Source organism: Colias croceus, chromosome 12 (genome assembly GCF_905220415.1).
Source record: "Colias croceus chromosome 12, ilColCroc2.1".
NCBI lineage: Eukaryota > Metazoa > Arthropoda > Insecta > Lepidoptera > Pieridae > Colias > Colias croceus.
The window spans coordinates 10,744,085-10,758,436 of record NC_059548.1 but is presented as its reverse complement, the minus strand read 5'-3'; the positions used below and the strand labels follow the sequence as shown (position 1 = coordinate 10,758,436).

General features: G+C 33.7%; 1 protein-coding gene across 2 annotated transcripts; it reads left to right on the top strand.

The window, feature by feature from the left end:
- The first annotated feature begins 1,772 nt into the window (after positions 1-1,772).
- LOC123696157 (ras-related protein M-Ras-like) lies at positions 1,773-7,379 on the top strand. Of its 2 annotated transcripts, XM_045642208.1 has the most exons (6): positions 1,773-1,935; positions 2,044-2,132; positions 4,548-4,701; positions 5,191-5,378; positions 6,556-6,684; positions 7,155-7,375. In XM_045642208.1, the coding sequence occupies exons 2-6, from the start codon at positions 2,094-2,096 to the stop codon at positions 7,239-7,241; spliced, it is 597 nt and encodes a 198-aa protein (XP_045498164.1). In that variant the 5' UTR covers positions 1,773-1,935; positions 2,044-2,093; the 3' UTR covers positions 7,242-7,375. The 2 variants fall into 2 exon arrangements, with proteins under 2 accessions (XP_045498164.1, XP_045498166.1); XM_045642210.1 differs by lacking the exons at positions 1,773-1,935; positions 2,044-2,132 and adding an exon at positions 2,258-2,347 and having other exon boundaries at positions 7,155-7,379.
- Positions 7,380-14,352: the final 6,973 nt, after the last annotated feature.

Below are 14,352 nucleotides of genomic sequence, written 5' to 3'. Positions count from 1 at the left end.
TTGTTAGTTCTTGCAGAAATGGAGCAAAATAATTATCTAAAAACTTACATTTTTATCGCAAAATATTTTAAATTTTCGAGGGGGAAAAAGGATATGAATTTGCTTTGAATTAATAGCTGTGTAGGTAACTTGTGTCTCTCTCATATAAGAATAATTTAAATAACAAACAAACGCTTTTTTATTTGATTGCGACGGATAATATATTTAAATAGTAATTTGAAAATGAGATTGGCGTTGCTTATGACTCTTCATGTACTTATTATATTTTAACTATACCTTTAGGTTGTATTTAGGTAATCTTGTAATTGCTAAAAAATAAAAACATACAGTTGCGTTGGTACAGGCCACAGTACAGGCGCGTTGTGAAGTCCGTAGGTACGACCGTACGGCCAACGTACCTAGGGCATTCGATCGATATGGCGGGAAAGCCATGAAAGCGCGGGAATTCGCCATCTTAATATCCGTTGCTATGGTTACGAGAGGCTTTTATTTCATTTGAATAAAACAGTACAGTTGCTGAATTAATGGTGGGCTGGGAGAAAAAGTACGCTAATTAAAATTGTTATTTTATCAATCACCTTTCGCATTTAACACATTTTCTAGAAGCGCTCATACTTCATAATGTTGTTACAAAATTCAAATATTATTTTAATTAAGTATACTTAATAATGATGGTAAGCACCACAGCACCCTATGTTAAAAAATAGATTTCATATTTTATAATAATTGTGAACAAGCACGAAAAGTGTGACCCAAATTTTTCAGCACTTCAGGTCAAAATAATATTATGATTGTTTACATATAGTTGACATGATATGAAAATAATGAGATTCGATAATAATTACTAACAGTTCTATATTGTTAATTAAATTAAATGAACCAATAAAAAAAAAAATTCTCATCAGCTAAGGTAAGTTTTTAAATTAAGTCATCTGATACATTACATTTTAATATAGAGCATATTAATAGGTATATACTGTCCATTATATGTATGTGTTTAAATTTACAATAATTGTAAAATCATATAAAAAATACATATTATATTTCCATCTAGATGATCGTCTAACAAAAACATTTGATCCGATGCAATCAACTGTGGAAAATGCATTGTGTCTGTTTGTATAGTTCACATGAAGCACCGACACAGTCTAGCGGTTCTGAATAGCATGCACGACGTGTAGGTAAGTTGCTTTTTCCTTTGGTTTTTCTAATTAAATCTTTAGGTACAAATATTATGTAATCTATAGAATTTTAATTTTTTTTAAATAATTTACAATCCGTTTGTCGCGTAAAATACATTTTGAATGTTTACATAAAATATTAAGTAGGTAATATTTTTTAGATACGTGTAACATGTTCTTTTTTTTAAATTACAGCAAATGGATGCAAGAATAATTATTTAGATTAGGTAGTTTCTGTGGGTAGTTTGTATTATTATCCGTTTAGAGAAGGTTTACAGCACAGAGTTTACTGATATATAACACCTAAAGTTTATGCAATTTATATGTTACTTTAGATTTACTCTGTGAAGAACTGTTTGCTTTTTTAAATTTTGATATAGATAAACATATTACAGGTATTTTAATTCACTATATTATTACCTTTTGCCTTTTTGATTCCAATCCTTGATTCCAATCTAAACCAAACTCTTTACTATTTTAGTGGTATCTGTGGCATTTGAAAATTGAAATGGTCGTTCGGCGTTGGTTCTTGGTTCGGCGTTCTATGTCAACTGTCAAAGCTTTGTGTCAAAGTCAAATCAGCCTTAACTGTCAATGTTCGCTTTTTCACGGGCAATTGGGAAAATAAAACGAAAAAATAAGTGCCCCAAACGATGTACGCATGAAAACAATTATTTATCAAAATAAACTCACCGCAGTAAAGAAGTCATTCCGTCCACCGAGAGTTTCCGTCCTCCGAACTCGAAGCAATGAGGTACCTACTTGGTGTTTACGTGAGGTAATAAGCTCTTAAAACTATGGGCTTAGGATGTTTAATTTTGACTGAGGCATCGTAGAGTATGTATTGTTTGACATATTACAGATAATTATTGCTGATGAGCGTCGTTCGCTCGTGTTTTCTTTGGAGTCATCATGACGCGTCCCGGGCCGCCTAGTGAGAATCTACCCACAGTAAGTAAAATGATTTACTTAAATCCTAAGTTTTTCCTATTACGTTATTCGTAAACAGGATAATCGTAATACCGTGTTGCTAAGTTTGTTCCATAAATATGTATAATCAGTGTTTTTCATGACTATTAATATAATTTATTTTATTTTATAATTTTATATTTTTATATAAAACCTGGATAAAAGTGCGCTACAAAATTTTTGTGTCGATGTTTTTTGTAAGTTTTTGTTATCTATTTAGTGGGAAAAATTCTAACAAAATAACAAACACTAAACAGGTGATGATATGGGTCTAATAGTGATAATATTAGTGCTTTGATTTTTTTCATTTGCATCTTATTATCATCAATATTTTTTAAACATATTTAGCATTGTTCATACTTGTTCTTTAAATATTTTTTGGAATTTAAAACTAATTTAACAGTCTTGATCTGGTAGAGCAGGAAACCACATAACACACATAACATACATACAGGTAATAATATAGTGAATTAAAATACCTGTAACACATATTAAATTCTTAATTATTTTCACTAGCTTATTATCTTTTATTTATATAAAATGAAAACAATCAGTTTAAATTTTATTTGCTTACAGATTTAGTTTGCTCAGTGATGTCTATATTCAGGGATTGTGATTGTGTATGTTAAATGTTTTTTTTTTATTTAAAAATATCCCCTGCTAGACTGTATAATGTATTCTGTAATGTAGTTTCATGTTGTACATATTTTCGGTGGCCTTGAGTATCCCTTTCAGATATCTTATACTATCCTTCCACCAGGCGCTTCACCCCCTTTGTCTTAAACCTAATAAATTATATACTAAAACCTTCCTCTTGAATCATCTATTAAAAAAGCATATCAAAATCTGTTGTGTAGTTTTAAAGATTAAGCATACATAGGGGCAGAGAATGTGACTTTGTTTTATACGTAGCGATCTTGTCTGTATTAGTTAGTAATGTATGCACCTTATACAGAAATCCAAGCATTTGAAAAAGTATTTTAGCTCTATATTTCATCAATAAAAAAATAAATAAACTCAGCTTTGTAGCCGTGGAAGCACTACAAATGCGTTACATAAGATAATGTTTAGGTTTTCAATTGGTACAACATGAGCAAATCAGATAATTATTATAATTAAATTATAATGAAATAGTTACAGCAATACATTAAAAATTGTTCTTGTTTATGTATAGGTATTAATAAATGGCTAGAATTTAAATTTATTACTATAAACTTTCACTTATTAGTTATTACTTCTACTAGCTGTGCCCTGCGGTTTTAACCGCAGTGCTCCGCACCTGTTGGTTTTAGCATGATTTATATAATACTAGGTTTCCGCCCGCGGCTTCGCCCGCGCTGTCAAAGAAAAACCCGCATAGTTCCCGTTCCCGTGGGATTTCCGGGATTGCGTCATTTTCCCGGGATAAAAAGTAGCCTATGTCCTTTCTCGGGTATCAAAATATATCCATACCAAATTTCATGTAAATTGGTTCAGTAGTTTAGGCGTGATTGAGTAACAGACAGACAGACAGAGTTACTTTCGCATTTATAATATTAGTATGGATAACTAGTCCTTAGTCTTTCTAGATAAATGGCCTATCATAAACCAAAATAAATTTTCAAATAGGACCAGTAGTTCCTGAGATTAGCATGTTCAAACAAACTCCTCAAGTTTATAATATTAGTATAGATTGGTATAAATATAGACAAGCTCAAGGGATTCCTTGATTAGTTTAGTATGATAATTCCCGAAAACATATCATACACTATAAACATAAACTGCAAAATAGTTATATTAAAATTGTATTTTGAAGCTCTCAATACCCTTTTGTAGTTACACAATCACCTCAAAACTAAATCTATTGTATATTCGGCCTGTTTTATACATAAATGTTTATCTTTTTAGTTCTATCTCATATCTTTCTTCACCGTTCCATTTATCTCTAATATAAGTCCATATAGCCTTGAATTGTAACAAACAGACTTAGTTACACATCTATATTCTAACAATATTATGTTTATTTAGTATTATAATTTGAGAACGACCAAACAATTTTCTTTTTATTTAATACTAGCTGCGCTTCGCGGTTTCACCCACGTGGCTCCGCTCCTGTTGGTCTTATCGTGATGATAGCCCTTCCTTGTTGAATGGGCTATCGTACACCGAAATAATTTTTCAAATTGGACCAGTAGTTCCTGATATTAGCGCGTTCAAACAAACAAACTCTTCAGCTTTATAATATAAGTATAGATTTATTATCATTGGGATATCAACTCAAAACATAAACACGTATATTTACAAATTAGTATCTACTCAGGCAAAGCCTTAACTATCAGTTAGTTTATTATATTAATGTATTTATTTCAACTATATGCAAATTGCAGTTAAAATTAATGTATTTATCTAACATTGTAGGTGAAATTGGTAGTGGTTGGCGATGGAGGTGTCGGCAAGAGCGCGATCACCATACAGTTCTTTCAGAAGCTCTTTGTGACAGACTACGACCCGACCATCGAGGATTCGTACATACAACACACGGAGGTTGACGGACAATGGTGTATTTTGGATGGTACGTGTTTAATCAATAATCAGTATAATACAAAATTGGGTATTCATACATTTTAGACATCTACTCCTGTTGGTCTTAGTGAGATGATATATAGCCTATAGCCTATCTCGATAAATAAAACACCGAAAGAATTTTTCAAATTGGTAAAGTAGTTATCGAGATTTGCGCGTTCAAACAAACAAACTCTTCAGCTTTATAATATTAAAGTATAGAATAATATACACATTAAAAAAAAATTGGTGTATATAGTTTGGCAACTATGTATTTTAATTATTATATACCTAATTATTTTTATGTATGAGTTGATGGTTAAGATCTGTAACTATTAAACTTAAATTTAATTTATTAAAGAGTCATAAAATAATCTTATGTGTCTAGTTATAAGAATAACGATTTTTATAAGAAAGATTGTTAAAATGCAAAAGTTTGTAAGAATGAATTTGTTACTCGTTCCTATGTCATTGTTATCATTATTATTTTATATTCCAGTACTCGACACAGCCGGGCAGGAGGAGTTCAGTGCGATGCGCGAACAGTACATGCGCAAGGGGGACGGGTTCCTGCTCGTGTACTCGGTAACGGACAAGCAGAGCTTCGAGAACATTCGCCACTTCCACACGCAGATACTGAGGGTCAAGGATAGGGAGACGTACCCCATGCTGATTGCTGCTAATAAGGTCAGATTTGTTTCTGGAAATAAAATATTATTAAAGTTATTCTTCATTATTAATAACTACAACAAACACATATATAATCAGCGACTACACAATACTTTGCAAATCCAACTTTAGTTCATCTAAATAAGGTTGTTTTTGGTCGTTCTGGCTATAAATTTATTGCCTTCGTGCGTTTTGTGAAAACACCTTACAGTTATGCGAATAAGCTTTAACGTTTTAACGTTTTTTTTTTTTCATTTAACTAAAATTCTGCAAACACACTTAATGGCAGTTTTAAATTCATTGTTGTATAATTTCATAATATATCTAGTGGTTATGAACATTATTTTACCAGCTTACTAACTTTATCTGTTTCCACCTGCTTCTGTATGTATGTCTTCCCACAAAACCAAATGTTCACACAATTATGACTAGTGATGCAACGAATACTACTTTTACGAATACGAATACGAATACGAATATCAAACCTACTATTCGGCGAATACGAATACGAATACGAATACCTCGTCTTGGTAATAAAAGACTTATTTATTTAATGAATGTTTACTCTTCTAATAATTAAAATTTACAATAGGCAAATTTTTATTTAAAAAGTCATAAAATTAGTAGATTTTCTGGTTTTAGGCGATTTTTTTCACTCTGGATGTTTCCAGCCGTTGAAAAAAGTCTTTCCGAAGCGACTGTACATGGCTTCAGTGAAAAATATTTTTGGGCGAGTTTTTTCTGACTTGGAAAATGGGCATTTTCTCGCCAAAAGGCCAGTGGATCAGCAGTCTCTGCACACGTCATATTTTTACGCGCGATTTTTATATCTATAGTAAATAGAGTTGCGTACAAAAATATTCGTTTTTAAATATTCGTATATTCGCCGAATACGAATATTCGGTAAATGTCTACTATTCGGCGAATACGAATATTCGTATTCGTATTCGTTGCATCACTAATTATGACCTGTATTCATACATAACATTTTACAAAATACCAAACATTTCCTCTTCACACAATTATTATGACCTCTATTGTATTGTTTCATTGCTGTTATTAACCGACTTCAAAAAAAAATGAGGAGGTTCTCAATTCGGCCGATATTTTTTTGTGTTTGTATTGTATGTTTGGTGTTCTAAACATTTTTTTTTAAATAAACATTTTATCTATTTATCTATCTATATATTCTCAGGTGGATCTGGTCCACTCTCGCGTGGTGAGCGAAGACGCGGGACGTGAGCTAGCGCGTGCGCTTTCCGCTCCGTATATAGAGACGAGCGCTAAGGAGCCACCGCTCAATATCGATGCGGCTTTTCATGAGGTTAGTGTTGGTATTGTTCATGTTGTACGTCTTGTTCAACTAGTTCATGTGGTTCTGCTTGTTCATATTGTTCTGCTTGTTCATGCGATTCTGCTTGTTCATGTTATTCATCTTATTCGTCTTCTTATTGTTCGGTGCTGAAAAGAAGTTTAAATTAATTAATTAGTAGCTTTTAACGCGTTATTGCAAAATTACGTAAGTACTACTAAAATCTTTCTCAAGAACCCCATGAATGAAAATAAAATGAAAATCGGTGCAGTAGTTTTACAGTTTATCGTCAACAGACTGACAGACCGACATTGAGATAAATTAAGTATACTATAGTTTTTAAATTCTGTAATGATTATTATTGTGTTTACTCTTGTGCTGTTTACGTTTATGGTTTAAAGATATTCTCCTTTGCTTTACCAGATTATTTTTGTTTTCTCCTAATAACCTTTTAATCTAATAATTAATTATCTATTTTGCAGTTGGTCCGCATCATCCGTAACCATCCCCAACAAGAGGAGAAACAACGACGCCGCAGCAAGTTCATATGTAAATGCCAAATTCTATAGATTCCATACAAATGGCCGATGCGCGAAAATTTTATTTGTTATAAGATCTGTAGTAATGCTTAAAAGTTGTTTTTTGTCGAATGAAAAAATGTGTGGGTAGTAGAAGAGATATTTTTTTGTTACTGAAAACAATCGAAAACCGAAGTAATAAAATATATACTTTATGCTCCTATTTTGACCGCCTCCTTGGTACAGTGGTTGTCGCGTGAGCGTAGCACCGGGTCGTGGGTTCGATTCCCGGTGGAGACAAAGAAAAAAAAATGTCTCGGTCTGATAGGACACAGAAGGCTGATCACCTACTTGTCCCTAAAGAAAATCGATCAGTGAAACAGATGTATGCATAATACATCTGCCCCTTACCCCACTTGGGGACATGGGACTTCACTTATGCTCTTATTGTAAACACTCCTGCGATAAATAAATCAATTTTAAATTTTTCCTCTAGTATTGCTTATCTATGAGTAAATATCTAAATATATTTCTTGCGATATAATATATGTTAATTTTCTAGATAATGTGAAGTCCCATGTCCCCTAGTGGGGTAAGGGGCAGATGCATTTATACATCTGTTTCACTGATCGATTTTCTTTATGGACAAGTAGGTGATCAGCCTCCTGTGTCCTGCCAGCCCGAGACATTTTTGACGTGACAACGTCTTATAATTCGATAGAGCCGGCTGCACGCACGAAAAAACATGACTCATGCGGCGTTACCTCGCTCTGAGGCGTTCCGTAAGGCTTGAAGTGCAAGTGAGAGCGTGGAACGAGTGACAAAGAAGCACAATCGGCCTTAAGACGTTGTCACGTTCAACTATCGTCAGTAAACCGACTTTACAGACAACCATTTTTTTTTCTTTTTCTCCACCGGGAATCGAAACCAAGAATCGGTGTTACGCTTACGTCAACCACTGTACCAAGGAGGCGGTCGAATAATATTTCTAGAAAATGTGCAGGGTTTTAAAAATGTCTTTCTAAGCATCTTGCTTGGATGCGTGTCGGTCGCTTATATAAAAGAAAAATCGCTTGTCGTTCAGTATTTTAGTTGCATTTATGGATTTATCGAAGTATTTAGAGATCTTTTCGCTATATTAGGGTCCATTCACACGCACGATAATTTATAACTAAAAATCTATATGTGTGAATGGGCCCTAAGGGTGTGGTTTATTTAGTAAATATTATAATCTGTGTTTAAGTTATGTCAGATATGTATAATTATGTGTAAAAATCACAAAAATACATATTTTTTCCTATAATTAATCTGGTACACACTAGCTTGACCACAGATTAAAAAAAACGCAGTTTTGGTTTATTTTAAAAGCTATTAGTGTTAATTTATTAAATAACATGTTTATTATAGAAATAGGAAACTAAAAAATCCAAAAGACGATAAAGACTTGTATTCATAACGTTTCACTAAATTAGATCTGATTTGAGAATACCAAAAAAATATGGCTTAATATAAGCATATACTATTCCGTACCTTAACTCGAGTGAATAAAGTTTAAAATAGAATGACTAAAGAATCTTCCAATAGTTAAATGTTCTTTTAATATATACATATTAGATTTCAAAGCTTACGAATATCTCATACTGTCCTTGTCACTCGCAGTGTGAAAGACAGAGACAGCATGAGGTATGACGTCACAAATTCAGTCTTTAAGACAAAAACATATTAAAAAATTATTTAACGGATCTATTCAATGCTTTAAGCATACAAAATATATTTTATTAGATAAGTAATTATTTATTCTCCATGTTAGCCTAAAAATGTATCCCCAAAGATATGCATATGATGCACAAATTTTGATGCTGTTTTCGTGTGTTGTAGTTGAATGTTATGTAAGGTTTGTGTTGTGTTGTTGTTTTGTTAGTATAGTATAGTTATGTAAAAGCAACAAGATTATAAAGATTAATCACTTATTTAAGGTTAGACCACAGAATACATAATAGTAGCTAAACGCTACAGAACGGACACTCTCCGCCTCCCGCCAAAATTAAACACTTACCTCACCCCGCACGATCAGACATGTTATGATACCCATTTCCCGCATGGACGATACCAACGACGTCTTAGACGAAACGCAACGAAGATTGACAACATTAATCAAATTGACTTAAAGTAATTTTATTATTTTGGATTTGTGATTATCGTTTTTCGTAGAAAATGGTTAAATATTGTGCTGTTTACGGATGTATTTCATCAGAAAAACGCGAATTTTTTTTTACGCTAGTCACAAATGTGCCAACCATAAAGCGTTAACACACACATTTGCAGTCTCTACAGTGTGACTGTCAAAACGATAATTTTGTATGGAGTGTCCGGGGTGTGGTTAGACATTCACTAAAGTATAATTTTAGTGTTTGGGAGTAGTTATGAATGTAGGGTTTTTAAAAAATAAAGATTCTCAATTAGAACAATTCGGTTTAAAATATTTTTTAAACTGAATTGAAATTCTTTAAATATTCCTTGATTTCTAGAAATTATATTCTTATTTTTGAAACTTCCCGCATTCAATAACTACCCCAATGCACATTAAATTTAAAATATATGTTAATTTAAACTTGTTAATCATGTTTATTCCATGTTTATTGTTTATGTTATTAGTTAATATATTTTCAAATTAATTTTATTTTTTTGTTTGTTTTATTTGTTAGTTATAAGAAAATAGTTGTATTATAGCATTACCGAGTCAGTAAGATAAATATTGTGATTAATTGCGACCAGTCAGTGGGTTCGAATCCCTTTGAAATTCACCAAAAATATTAACATCTGTGTCTTATAACTGCTAAGTTAGAATATATACCTCTTTTATATATCTGTCTCTTTCTGTTATATAGAAATGGAAACTGGTAGAGTGTGAAAGATGTATTGGTATTAACAGAAAAGTAGATAATATAGGATGTATTAACTAAATTGTGTATGAGAGAGCAATAGAATAATAATAACTCAAAAAGTAAATATTCAAAATAGACACAAGCTCAAGTACCATCGAAGCTCTCAACAACTGTGCGTTTTTCACAACATTTTCTGCCCCGAACAACAAAATTGTGGAACAGCTTGCCATCTTCGGTGTTTCCATCTACCTACGATATGGATGCCTTCAAAAAAAGAGCCTAAGCGTCCCTCAAAGGCCGGCAAAACAATCGCAGGATTACCTAACGTTGCAATTGTTATGGGCGGCGGTGATCACCTTTATCAGAGCACCGCCCGCTCCTTTGTCGGTTTTAGTATTAAAAAAATATATATACTAATGTTTTCAAATAACAGATTTTTTTTTTTCAAAATAAAGAGTTCAACACTCGAACCCTACAACTACAGGCTATATCACCTTTGATTTGTATTCTAGTTTTGCATCTTATACCACCTTGTTTAACCACACTTAGTTTACAGAACTTTGAATAATTCTTCTCACTCTAGTCAACCGTATTTCCAAATAATAGAAAGAGATAGAAAAATAAGAATCGGGTATAGCAATACTTAAATCGCTCCTAAAACCCCATATTTTTGTATCATTTAATGATAATAAAACCATGCTCAGATACGAACTAAGATTATATTTTATAAGATAGTTTTGTCATCGCCTATGTGAATAAGTATATAATAAAATTACGTTAGTTACGATATGTCGGAGGCTAATGTACAATCACGATTCAAGGCTGAACACTTTGGTACCAAATGCTATAGTTTTTAAGTGAGTATTGACTGGAAGCCGAGAACACTGATACCAAATATAAATACTGATAATAATTTAACGGAAAAAAATATTAGGATAAAATGTGTCGTTCCAAGTTCCAACGTTGTCTCGCTATTTCCCACAACATGATTAAAATTTTGACTAAATAATAAGAATTTCGAAATATTTCACTTTAATTCTTACGTAGAAATTTTGTGTTACTTACTTGCAAATCGTTCAAGCGAATGAATTATTGATCTTGGAAAAATTAAGCGCGTGTTTTAACATTTCGTTCCCAACAGGTGCGACGTTGCTATTCAGCTCACGTCGTTGCCAGTTTTCGCGCAACTTGACAGTAAAACTAAATAACAGACATCGCGCGACGTTGCCAGATGTACAACATGGCAGTAGTAGAGCGCGCGGAAACAAACGTCGCGCGACGTTGCCAGTTTGCGCAATAGAGCGTAAACAGACTACTCAATTTTCCCAACAACTTACAAGATGTTGAACATCATCGTTACCATGTGGATAAGCGGCTTCAGTTTCATGAAAGGAACTGATTCAGGATTTTGCAGGAGATTGCCGAAACAATATCAAAATGTTGGTTTGGGAATAAAAATACTTATTCCTTATCTAACTTATTACTTTTAACAGTACTGTTTTTTAACAAATATGTAAATTGGATGGCTTTCAGTCAGTACTACAAAAAGTAAGTAATGTACGCGGTATAGCTGTTACCTAATGGTAATTTTCCTACTATAGGAGTTATTTTATTGATTTTATGTTTCAAGATGAACTTAAAAATAATAATTCAGAATTGACTCCCATTTATTGGTGTCCTCAGATATCCAAGTTGAAAAATTCTTGTAAATGTCGATACTGTGTACATTGCTGTCATGTTCTATGTAAATAGCATTAAGTAAATCGGTTATATAAAGATCGAGGAATTGAAGAAATAGTTGCTGTTACAATAATTAGCTGGCGATAGTAGTTAGGGATGTGTGTAATATACAGAGTGCACTGGAATTTGTGTTTTATTTCCATAAGGTTAAAGTTCCTTTTAGGTATATTGTTATAAACTAGCTAAGTTTTGGTACTTCTATACTTCTATCTCACAGGTGTATGTGTCCTTAAACTATACTTAATATTATAAAGCTGAAGAGTTTGTTTGAACGCGCTAATCTCAGGAACTACTGGTCCGATTTGAAAAATTATTTCGGTGTTAGATAGCCCATTTATCGAGGAAGGCTATAGGATATATCATTACGATCAATATCAATCGGTGAGGCAGGGGGGAATCACCTCCCCTCGCCTTTTCAATTTATATATAAACCAGCTGATTGTTGAGCTCAGCAATACTGGTGTCGGCTGTCATATTGACGGGGTTGCTAATTGCTATGAACAACATCAGTTATGCGGATGACATGGTCTTGCTGAGCCCATCAATCAGTGCATTAAGACGTTTGCTGAAGGTCTGTGAGAGCTATGCGTTGACTCAGGGGCTTAGGTATAATGTCACTAAGAGTGAATTACTTGTTTTCAACGGTGGTGGCAGAAGATACTTAAATGTGCCTTGCATCTCATTAGCTGGTACACCCTTGAAGCAAGTCACAAAGTTCAAATATCTGGGCCACTGGGTCACTGAGGATCTGTGTGACGATTTAGATGTAGAGAGGGAGCGCAGGGCACTGTCTGTTCGAAGTAATATGTTGGCTCGTAGGTTTGCACGGTGTTCTTACGACGTCAAAATGACGCTTTTTCGAGCCTACTGTCAGACTTTTTACACCTGCAGCCTTTGGGTCAAGTATACACAGAAGGCATACAGCGCCCTGCGTGTGCAATATAACAATGCCTTCAGGATGCTTGTTGGGCTGCCGCGTTATTGTAGCGCTTCTGGTATGTTTGCCGATGCTAGAGTGGACGATTTTTATGCCATAATTCGCAAACGATGCGCTTCTCTACGGCACAGAACAGATACCAGCACCCACGGCATGTTGAGGGCACTTAGTGACCGGTGGGACTGCCCGATGCTGGGTCGATGGGTGAGACTGCACACACAGCTCGGCTCTAGATAGGTAGTTATTAATGCGTGCTTTGTTCTGCGGCTGTCTGACTGAAATGATTTTTATTAACTGTTATTTAATTAATTAGAAATAAATGTTTATTATATTTTAATTTATTGATTTTAAAATAGTAATTTTTTCGATTTATAATATGTATCTAAATTTAATGTTTTTGGACATGATTTATCAATGATTAATCTAATATATAAAAATCAATGCCACTTTTCGTTGTAATTCCATAACTCGAGAACGGCTGAACCGATTTCGATAATTCTTTTTTTATTATATTCCTTGAAGTACGAGGATGGTTCTTATGTAGAGAAAACGTTAATATGTACCACGGGCGAAGCCGGGGCGGACCGCTAGTTAATTATAAATGAAGTAACTATATTATATTTTAATTTTTGTATTATAATTTTTGACATTGTTATTAATATGCATGTTTGTTAGATGATAATTTTTGATTCATATGTACCTAAATTTATTCACTATGGACTTCATGTGTCTGCAAATAAATGATTATTATTATTACGCAACAGGATCGGAGCCACGCGGGTGAAACCGCGAAGCGCAGTTAATATAGTTATATTATAAAGCAGAAAAGCTTGTTTGAACGTCTTAATCTCAGCACCTACAGAACTGAGTTTAAAAATTGCTTGCTGCTTGTAAATGAAAAATATAAAGTAGCCTTAAATCGCTGCAAAGTAAAATAGTAAAAAGGATATCGCTCACATATCAATTTCATGGATATCTCGTCAGCCGTTTATGCATGATAGAGAAACACTCTTCGAACTAAAAGGATAAGTCGAAACACAAAAATATGGTTGTAACACTGTAAAAGGTTACCATACCACTGAGTTGTACTGAAGCCTACCGCGATGAAAGGCGCGGACAAACCATTAGGTATATATTTCTAGGACGTCGTACTTAATTATTTAATTCTCTTACCAGACAGAGATAAATGTATGTAAGAAGACTCTACCTTATTATCTGATTCTAATGTCTTTTCTAGATATGACGTATATATCTGTGGTAGCGATATCTAGCTGTGAAGGGCGATATTTTTACAACACGCTTACACCTGCACCCTGCCCCCCTAGCCAAGTGGCTTTCTGTTAGCGTAGCGTTCAATAGAAAATAGACTACGAATGTATGAGATTGACGTAAGCTGTAGATACGTTTATCTTTAGACGTAAGCTGTAGATACGTTTATCTTAGATACGTTTATCTACAGCTTACGTCAATCTCATACATTCGTAGTCTATTCTATTGAACGCTACGCTAACAGAAAGCCACTTGGCTAGGGGGCTGCACCGGTGCCATCTATCGGGTTGAATCGAATGGTTCGGGCCACAGATCTACTGTTCGGGCGACC